The sequence below is a fragment of the Oncorhynchus gorbuscha genome, linkage group LG22, assembly GCF_021184085.1.
Source record: "Oncorhynchus gorbuscha isolate QuinsamMale2020 ecotype Even-year linkage group LG22, OgorEven_v1.0, whole genome shotgun sequence".
Classification (NCBI taxonomy): domain Eukaryota; kingdom Metazoa; phylum Chordata; class Actinopteri; order Salmoniformes; family Salmonidae; genus Oncorhynchus; species Oncorhynchus gorbuscha.
In genome coordinates, this window is record NC_060194.1 from 47,440,491 (window position 1) to 47,451,638 (window position 11,148).

The 11,148-nt window shown below is 45.4% G+C and overlaps 1 protein-coding gene across 1 annotated transcript in view; it reads left to right on the forward strand.

The window, feature by feature from the left end:
* LOC124009457 (receptor-type tyrosine-protein phosphatase mu-like) overlaps positions 1 to 11,148 on the forward strand; it is a 234,387-nt gene that overhangs the window by 134,310 nt on the left and 88,929 nt on the right. The window contains exons 6-7 of the mRNA XM_046321268.1: positions 2,869 to 3,177; positions 5,060 to 5,176. Coding sequence (XP_046177224.1) covers positions 2,869 to 3,177; positions 5,060 to 5,176 — 426 coding nt within the window. The remainder of the gene's footprint in view (positions 1 to 2,868; positions 3,178 to 5,059; positions 5,177 to 11,148) is intronic.

The window sequence follows — 11,148 nt, forward strand, 5'->3', positions numbered from 1 at the left end:
CCATGGTCTGGGGTTGTGTGTGTGTCTCCTGGGTAACAGTGAATGGAGCCCTGGCAGCTCCTAATAGGTGGTAAAGTGTTGACTTCAGAGAAATGGACTGAAGCTTTAACCTGGGAGGGAAATTGATCCCATTACCTTGAGCTCTGGCTACTAGGCTGCTAGATTGCTCGCCTCCCGTAGGAGAAAGAGAGGGTGGGGGGGATAGAAATGGGTTGAAAGGAAAAACAGAGAGGGAGACAGAAAGAGGCAGAGAAAGATAAGGTATGACAGTGGGGGTTGTGGTCTGGATATAAGAGGAGAGATAAAGACTGTGTGATTACAGGTGATCAGATGGCTGTTGGGGTTGTGGTCTGGATATAAGAGGAGAGATAAAGACTGTGTGATTACAGGTGATCGGATGGCTGTTGGGGTTGTGGTCTGGATATAAGAGGAGAGATAAAGACTGTGTGATTACAGGTGATCGGATGGCTGTTGGGGTTGTGGTCTGGATATAAGAGGAGAGATAAAGACTGTGTGATTACAGGTGATCGGATGGCTGTGGGGGTTGTGGTCTGGATATAAGAGGAGAGATAAAGACTGTGTGATTACAGGTGATCGGATGGCTGTTGGGGTTGTGGTCTGGATATAAGAGGAGAGATAAAGACTGCGTGATTACAGGTGATCAGATGGCTGTGGGGGTTGTGGTGTGGATATAAGAGGAGAGATAAAGACTATGTGATTACAGGTGATCAGATGGCTGTGGGGGTTGTGGTCTGGATATAAGAGGAGAGATAAAGACTGTGTGATTACAGGTGATCGGATGGCTGTGGGGGTTGTGGTCTGGATATAAGAGGAGAGATAAAGACTGTGTGATTACAGGTGATCAGATGGCTGTGGGGGTTGTGGTGTGGATATAAGAGGAGAGATAAAGACTGTGTGATTACAGGTGATCGGATGGCTGTGGGGGTTGTGGTCTGGATATAAGAGGAAAGATAAAGACTGTGTGATTACAGGTGATCAGATGGCTGTGGGGGTTGTGGTGTGGATATAAGAGGAGAGATAAAGACTGTGTGATTACAGGTGATCGGATGGCTGTGGGGGTTGTGGTCTGGATATAAGAGGAGAGACAAAGACTATGTGATTACAGGTGATCAGATGGCTGTGGGGGTTGTGGTCTGGATATAAGAGGAGAGATAAAGACTGTGTGATTACAGGTGATCGGATGGCTGTTGGGGTTGTGGTCTGGATATAAGAGGAGAGACAAAGACTATGTGATTACAGGTGATCAGATGGCTGTGGGGGTTGTGGTCTGGATATAAGAGGAGAGATAAAGACTGTGTGATTACAGGTGATCAGATGGCTGTGGGGGTTGTGGTGTGGATATAAGAGGATAGATAAAGACTATGTGATTACAGGTGATCAGATGGCTGTTGGGGTTGTGGTCTGGATATAAGAGGAGAGATAAAGACTATGTGATTACAGGTGATCAGATGGCTGTGGGGGTTGTGGTGTGGATATAAGAGGAGAGATAAAGACTATGTGATTACAGGTGATCAGATGGCTGTTGGGGTTGTGGTCTGGATATAAGAGGAGAGATAAAGACTGTGTGATTACAGGTGATCAGATGGCTGTTGGGGTTGTGGTCTGGATATAAGAGGAGAGATAAAGACAGTGTGATTACAGGTGATCGGATGGCTGTTGGGGTTGTGGTCTGGACTAAAAGACAGACATCGACAGATTAAGTCTGGATAGTTTACTCTGTATCCATGTTGAGTTGATAGCTGGCCTGGACAGGGTGGGGAGGAAGGAGAGGGGGAAGGAAGGACGAGGACATGACATGGTCTGGAGGGATTATATGTCCTATACAGAGATACTTTCACCAGTAGGTCTAGAGGGATGATATGTCCTATACAGAGATACTATCACCAGTAGGTTCAGAAGGATGATATATCCTATACAGAGATACTATCACTAGTAGGTCTAGAAGGATGATATGTCCCATACAGAGATACTTTCACTAGTAGGTCTAGAGGGATGATATGTCCCATACAGAGATACTTTCACTAGTAGGTCTAGAGGGATGATATGTCCTATACAGAGATACTATCACCAGTAGGTTCAGAAGGATGATATGTCCTATACAGAGATACTATCACTAGTAGGTCTAGAAGGATGATATGTCCCATACAGAGATACTATCACCAGTAGGTCTGGAGACTTTGCTGTTTGTGATTTTGGTGCTAGGAAAGCAGAAGCTCACGTTTTCACACAAGAAAATGTTACACTGACACAAACAAAGGAGCAACTCTATTCAGGAGCCAAATCATAGAAGATGTGCTGATTCACTGCAGTGAGAGTTAGATTAGGGCTCCTTTTGAAACCACAGAATGAACTGGCACAATCTAATACAGACAGCCAGACAGACGCATAATGTTATGTTCGGTTTTGGAGATGAACAGTTTACAAAATGTAGCATGACTGATTTGAAATAGCATCATGGATACCATTTGGCTCATTCAACACGTGTCCAGACATTTTTAATCAGGTTGCTGCTGTAAAAAGAGGTCAAAACACCTGGTTAAACCAAAAGTTACATTCAAACAGACGTTGTTTTCTTCCACTACAGACCCGATGCATTGTACAACAGTTGCCTAGGATAATCACACAGGCCAGCACATGCGTGCGAACACACACACACACACACACACACACACACACACACACACACACACACACACACACACACACACACACACACACACACACACACACACACACACACACACACACACACACACACACACACACACACACACACACACACACATTCCCAAACCAGAAGATCCTTATCCATCCTGTATCCTCTAAATACCTCTCCCTCCCCTACAGAGCCAATCCACGCTCCCAGACGTCTGGAGGTAGTTGACGTCCAATCAAAACAAGTCACCATTCGCTGGGAGCCGTTTGGCTACAACGTGACGCGTTGTCATAGCTACAACCTAACGGTGCAGTACCGCTCCCGCGTGGCGGGGAAGGACGAGACCCGGGAGGAGGTGTGTTACGACACCCTGGGTCGCGACCCCCAGCACACCATCCACAACCTGACTCCCTACACCAACCTGTCAGTCAAACTGGTCCTCAAGAACCCAGAGGGGGTCAAAGAGAGCCGAGAGATGGCGCTGCAGACGGATGAAGATGGTGAGTGTTATAACACGGTTATGACAGGGTTACGACAGGGTTATGACAGGGTTACGACAGAGTTATAACACCTTAGAATGGTTATAACAAGGTTATGACAGGGTTACGACAGGGTTACAACAGGGTTACGACAGGGTTACGACAGGGTTATGACAGGGTTACGACAGGGTTACGACAGGGTTACGACAGGGTTACGACAGGGTTACGACATGGTTACGACAGGGTTACGACAGGGTTACGACAGGGTTACGACAGGGTTACGACAGGGTTACGACAGGGTTATGACATGGTTATGACAGGGTTATGACAGGGTTATGACAGGAATCGACAGTAATACTCTAAGGCGTTATAACAGGAACTGATGAACGACTCAGGAATCGACAGTAGAGAGATACTGACAGGATGAGAAAGTCTTGTCAGGTCTGTCTCATATATTTTTAGAGGGAATCTTAAAGGGAGACAACTGTTTCACAGTATATGACTTGTGGGAGTGTGTGTGTGTGCGTTGGTGAGTGTGTGCATGCTCGTGCGTATGTGTGTGTGTGTGCGAGCTTGTGTGTGTGTTTACAGTCCCACTGGGAGAAGGAAACAGACATAGATGGGGTGTAGCTGTTCTTTCAGAGACTCCCTTTGACAGAAGAAATCCTCTGTCATTTCATTTCATTTGAAGAAGTAAAATGATCCCTGTCAGTTTGAGAGGACCATGTCTCTCTCTCCTCTCTCAGGCACACAGGCAGACAGACAGACAGACAGATAGATAGACCAACGGACAGGCAGAGAGACAGACAGACAGGCAGAGAGACAGACTAATAGGCAGATAGACAGAGAGACAGACAGGCAGAGAGACAGACAGACATAGAGACAGACAGGCAGAGAGACAGACAGGCAGAGAGACAGACAGGCTGGCAGACATACAGACAGGCAGACAGGCAGAGAGACAGACAGACAGGCAGAGAGACAGGACAGACAGACAGGCAGAGAGACAGACAGACAGACAGGCAGAGAGGCACAGACAGACAGACAGACAGACAGACAGACAGACAGACAGACAGACAGACAGACAGACAGACAGACAGACAGACAGACAGACAGACAGACAGAGACAGACAGACAGACAGACAGACAGACAGACAGACAGACAGACAGACGGAGACAGACAGACAGGACACGACAGGACGGACGGACAGACACAGGCAGACAGACAGACAGACGGACAGGCAGACGACAGACAGGCAGACAGACAGACAGACAGACAGACAGACCGACATACGGACAGACAGACAGACAGACAGACTAGACAGACTCTAAGAACATATAAAGGCAGAAGATGATTGGAGAGATTGAATTGGTGGAGATTTCCTCGGGAGATCGGTTCAGTGCTCGACCAGTTTGTTTGTACAGTTGAATGGATGTGAGAAGGGAAAGTGTCCTTTACTTTTCCCACTCAGTCTCTTCTCATCAAAATACATTCATGGGTATCTGAGTATAATTGTTTTGGTGTGTGGCACATTGTGAAGGTTTCAGACCTACACCTCTCTTTGCTGCTTTTCCACAGGCAGCCCAATTATTATATTCTGTCATGTTGTTTGGCCATAATCCGACAAAATATCAGATTTGGGGCGGTGCCTGTGTAAACGCAGAATTAGTGTCTGTGATGTTAGTTCTCGTCGTATCCTCTCAGAGTATCTGTAACGATTAGTGTCTGTGATGTTAGTTCTCGTCGTATCCTCTCAGAGTATCTGTAACGAAGCGTTGCGTCTCTCTTATGCATTGTTCTGGTCCCCCTCGGTACCCGGAGCGGTACCTCTAGAGTCGTTCCAGGGGAGTGCCTCTAAGGAGGGAGGTGTTTCTCATGTATTTGTTCTGGTCCTGTCCCCCTCAGTACCCGGAGCGGTACCTCTGGACTCCATCCAGGCCAGTGCTTATGAAGAGAAGATGATCCTGAAATGGAGAGAACCGGCCCAGACCTACGGAATCATCACTCAGTACGAGGTAATTCGTGAATTTATCGATTGATTAAAATGAACGATCGATTGATGGAATTTACTCAATTATCAAACACACAGTCTTTGTTTCTTTTTTTGTTCTTGGCCAGATTCTTGTCAATTTCTGTCTCTTCTGAATCCTTTTAGAGAACCACTGAAGCAATACACCTCTAATACCCCTCCAATACCCCTCCAATACACCTCCAATACCCCTCCAATACCCCTCCAATACACCTCCAATACCCTCCAATACACCTCCAATACACCTCCAATACACCTCCAATACCCCTCCAATACACCTCCAATACCCCTCCAATACACCTCCTTATTCCTGTTGAACAACCAAAAAATGGACAAAACAAATCTGAAAATATCACACATCCCAGACCATGTACTTTTCCTGGCTACTAAACTACAGGCTATGTGCCCATGTAATGGTGGTTTATACCCATGCCAGCTAAGCCCCTGAACTATATTTAATGTTGAATATTAGGTAGGTTCTCTATCCGACCCCCCCGCCCGCGCCAAAATAAGAGAGGAGAATTAGTCATTGGTCTGAAGCCGAAAAAGAACGGAAATTCACATGAGCACCACAATGCCTACTCCACCCATGCTCTACCAAGGTTTTCCAGCACACAGCTTTGACCTACAACAGAAGCTACTGCATGTTGGTCTATTGCATTTCAAGCAATGTGTGTGCAGGTTACTTAGGATTCAAACCTCCCAAACTACCTTTTGAAGCTTTTCTTAAAAATTATATAAAAGCAAGCTTTTAGCTAAATAGGCCTATCTTCCGTGTACCACCACTACCATGTCACAACACAACTGATTGGCTCAAGCACAGTACATTCCACTTTTGACACGGCACACCTGTTAATTGAAACGCATTCCAGGTGACTCATGAAGCTGGTTGAGAGAATACCAAGAGTGTGCAAAGCTGTCATCAAGGCAGAAGGTGGCCACCTTGATAAATGTAAAATATAAAATATATTTGTATTTGTTTAACACTTTTATGGTTACTACATGATTCCATATTATATTGTTATTTTATAGTTTTGATGTCTTCACTATTATTCTATTATTCTGTAATGTAAAACATAAACATAAACATAAAGAAGATCCCTTGAATGACTAGGTGTATTCAAACTTTTGATTGGTAGTGTCTATATATACAGTATATATATTATAACGCCTATTCAGCATCGTTCACGCCCTCTTAAGCTTTAGCTCCACCCATCTCAGCATCGTTCACGCCCTCTTAAGCTTTAGCCCCACCCATCTCAGCATCGTTCACGCCCTCTTAAGCTTTAGCCCCACCCATCTCTTTAAGGATGCACACGCCCTGAGGCCATGTGCTAAACAGAGTGAGTAAGGTAGTGTAGTAAGGTTTAAACAGAGTGAGTAAGGTAGTGTAGTAAACAGAGTGAGTAAGGTAGTGTAGTAAACAGAGTGAGTAAGGTAGTGTAGTAACAGAGTGAGTAAGGTAGTTAGCCCCACAGAGTGAGTAAGGAGTGTAGTAAACAGAGTGAGTAAGGTAGTGTAAAACAGAGTGAGTAAGGTAGTGTAGTAAACAGAGTGAGTAAGGTAGTGTAGTAAACAGAGTGAGTAAGGTAGTGTAGTAAACAGAGTGAGTAAGGTAGTGTAGTAAACAGAGTGAGTAAGGTAGTGTAGTAAACAGAGTGAGTAAGGTAGTGTAGTAAACAGAGTGAGTAAGGTAGTGTAGTAAACAGAGTGAGTAAGGTAGTGTAGTAAACAGAGTGAGTAAGGTAGTGTAGTAAACAGAGTGAGTACGGTAGTGTAGTAAACAGAGTGAGTAAGGTAGTGTAGTAAACAGAGTGAGTAAGGTAGTGTGGTAAACAGAGTGAGTACGGTAGTGTAGTAAACAGAGTGAGTAAGGTAGTGTCGTCAACAACCAAAGATTTCAAGACTAAAAGTGGTGAAAGTAGAAGCCTAGAATAAGGAAAAACTCTGTGTAAAAATACACTTTATCTAGTCCTTGGCCTATATTCTAATCTGACTTTCAAAGTGTCCAGATACAAATACATTGTTTTAATTATTAGATGATTCTTATCCAGACACACTTGTCTAAATGTATGGGTCATGTGAAAGAAATGCTATAACCCCCCCAGCCACATCTAGCTAAGTGACTACTTTCTAGACATGTTCATGAAATACAATAGATGACCGTAGTCAACCCCAGACACACTCTAGACATGTTCAACTTGATGGGTCACTACTGTCTAGACATGTTCACCTAGCTAACTTGATGGGTCACTACTGTCTAGACATGTTCACCTAGCTAACTTGATGGGTCACTACTGTCTAGACATGTTCACCTAGCTAACTTGATGGGTCACTACTGTCTAGACATGTTCACCTAGCTAACTTGATGGGTCACTACTGTCTAGACATGTTCACCTTGCTAACTTGATGGGTCACTACTGTCTAGACATGTTCACCTAGCTAACTTGATGGGTCACTACTGTCTAGACATGTTCACCTAGCTAACTTGATGGGTCACTACTGTCTAGACATGTTCACCTAGCTAACTTGATGGGTCACTACTGTCTAGACATGTTCACCTTGCTAACTTGATGGGTCACTACTGTCTAGACATGTTCACCTAGTTAACTTGATGGGTCACTACTGTCTAGACATGTTCACCTTGCTAACTTGATGGGTCACTACTGTCTAGACATGTTCACCTAGTTAACTTGATGGGTCACTACTGTCTAGACATGTTCACCTAGCTAACTTGATGGGTCACTACTGTCTAGACATGTTCACCTTGCTAACTTGATGGGTCACTACTGTCTAGACATGTTCACCTAGCAGGAAACATAGAAACAGATAACATAGAAATAAATAAACTGAATGCCCACCCTAGTCACACCCTGGCCTAACCAAAATAGAGAATAAAAGCCTCTATGGCCAGGGCATGACAGATTACCAGTTGACAACATGACCTTATGATTTTACAGAGAGTGCTGTAAAAACCTCAACATGCATGAGGCCTAGGATTGAGCCTTGGGGTACTACCTTGGTGACAGGCAGTGGCTGAGACAGCAGATGTCCTGACTTAAGACACTGCACTCTTTGAGAGAGGTAGTTAGCAAACCAGGCCAAAGACTCTCAGAGACACCAATACTCCTTAGCCGGCCCACAAGAATGGAATGGTCTACCGTATCAAAAGCTTTGGCCAAGTGAATAAAAATAGCAGCACAACATTGCTTAGAATCAAGGGCAATAGTGAAATCACTGAGGACCTTTAAGGTTGCAGTTACACATCCATAACCTGGAGTGGAAACCAGATTGCAGACCAGAGAGAATACTAGGACGTCAAGAAGGCCAGTCAGTTGATTATTGACACGTTTTTCCAACACGTTGATAAACAGGGCAAAATAGAAATATGCCTATAACAGTTAGGATCAGCTTGATTCCCCCTTTAAATAAAGGACAAACTGTGGCTGCCTTCCAAGTAATGTGAACCTCCCCAGAGAGGAGAGACAGGTTACTAAAGGTCACAGATAGGCTTGGTGATGATAGTGGCAGCGACCTTAAAGAAGAAAGTGTCTAAACCTCTGACACAGATGGCTTTTTGGGGGGTCAAGTGAGCTCCTTTAGCACCTCGACTCAGTGACTGCCTGCAGGGAGAAACTCTGTAGCGGGGTGCAGGGAAGAAGAGGAGGAGCATCGGGGCTAGTAATTTTAGAAAGGGTGGGAGATGAGGAAATGTTGGACAGGTAAGGAGGCATGGCTGAGTCAAATAGAATCCTGACTTAATGAAGTGGTGATTAAAGAGCTCAGCGATGTGCTTCTGTCAATATCAACCACATCATCAACATTAAGGGACATGGGCAGCTGTGAGGAGGAGGGTTTATTCTCCAGGTCTTTAAACGCTTTTCCAGAACTTCTTGGACTTAGACCCATAGAGAAAGAACTGCTCCTTAAAGGAACTAACTTAGCCTTCCGGATAGCCTGAGTGCATTTATTTCTCATTTGCCTGAACCAGAGCCAGTCAGCCTGAGTATGCGTGTGCCGAGCCTTTCGCCAAAATGCAATTCTGAGGTGGAGTAAATCTGCAAGATCACGGCCTAACCGGGGCTGAACCTGTTTTTAAAATTCTCATTTTCATTATGTTGTTGTGTTTGTTAACAATTTCACTGAAATTATCAAAAAAGAAGGTCCAAGCGCCTTCGACAGAGGACTGCTGATTCTATACCATTTTACAGGGGCCAGGTCAGGAAGGAACGCTTGATCATTAAAGTATTTTAGCGAGTTTCTTTGACAAATCAGGGCAGGTCATTTCACTGAGCAGCCATTACGAACACAGGCTTTAAAACAGTGATTACTTAAGATCATTAAAGAAAACACCAGACTGATACCTGTCAGGACCCGGGTCTCTGAGTGAGAACCAGTCACTAAACCAACTGAGCCACGAATAGTCAAAGCAGAACCCAGAAGATGAGGCAGACACAGCAGTACTTGAGACGGTGTATTTAATGAAGTAAAAGTGAAGTTCTTTCAGGAAACATGTAACTCCACAACCTCAAAAGGAATTCCACAAGAACAAAGGTAATCCTCCAAGACAAAAGGTAAATCCACAAGGTGGAAGGTATAGCAAAAAAAGCCTCAAAAGATACTTAAAACAAACAAACAAGAACAAAAAACAGAATTCCACAAGAGAGTCCACCGGATCACCAAGAGTTCACAGAGTACTAGGCTGGGTGCTAACATACAAACACAGAGCAAAGAACTGAGTAAAACAAAGGGTTTAAATACAATCAGGGGAAACGAGAGGCACAGGTGCAAATAATAATGGGGATCAAGGGAAAAGAAAAGGTCAAAAGGCACAATGGGGGGCATCTAGTGACCAAAACCGAACAACCCTGGCCAAATCCTGACAGAATCCCCCCTAGAACGGCTCCTGACGTTCCTACCAGCTCTCAGGGTGGGAGGGCCCTTGAACTGACGAATGAGTTCAGGGTCCAGTATGTCTTTGGCAGGAACCCAGAGCGCTCCTCGGGACCGTAGCCTTCCCAGTCCACCAGATACTGCCAGGACCGCTGCACACTCCAAGGTGCGACTTACGCCCGGTGACAGGTGAGGCGAGAGGAGTGCCTCCACAGAAGGACCTGAGTCCTCACTGCCTTGGGGACAAACAACCGATTGGCAGGACCTCCTTCGGGTCCGGTTCAATAGCTTGGAGCTCGTCTCACGGTATCCTCAACTTGCCACGAGATCGGAGCCACGATCTTAGCAGGATAAACTGGAATCGATTGAAGAAAAGAGACCATCTAGCTTGTCTAGAGTTCAACCGCTTCGCCTGCTGGATATACTCCAGATTTTTGTGGTCCGTAGTTGCACTGGAAACGGGTGAGAAGCCCCCCAGCCAGTGTCTCCATTCCTTCAATGCCATCTTAACCGCCAGGAGTTCACGATCCCCCACATCGTAGTTCCTCTCAGCCGTGCTTCGGTGAGAAGAAGCACACGGATGAAGCTTCTTGTCTTCACCCTCTGAGACAGGACAGCTCCAACACCAACCTCTGAGGCATCTACCTCCACCACAAACGGTTCATCCTAGTCGGTAGTATCAGGATGGGAGCAGAGAGGACGCGCTGCTTGAGTCCTTGGAAGGCAGTCTCAGCTTCTCTTCCCCACACAAAACCTTGCATTGCCACCCCTGGTTAAAGCTGAGAGAGGGGCTGCCACTGCTGAAGTTCTTGATGAACTTGCGGTAAAAGTTAGTGAAGCCCAGGAAACGCTGAACTTTTAATGGATTTGGGTGGGCCAATCCGCCACGCCCCTACTTTCGACCGGGTTCCACTACAAATCCCAGGAATTGTACTCGGATGAATGGAATTCAGTATTTTTCCAGCTTAACGTACAGATGGCTGTCTAGGAGGCGCTTGAGTACTTGTCTGACATGCTTAGTGTTCCTTGAAGAGAGCTCTCAAGATGAGGATGTCATCCAAGTAAACGATCA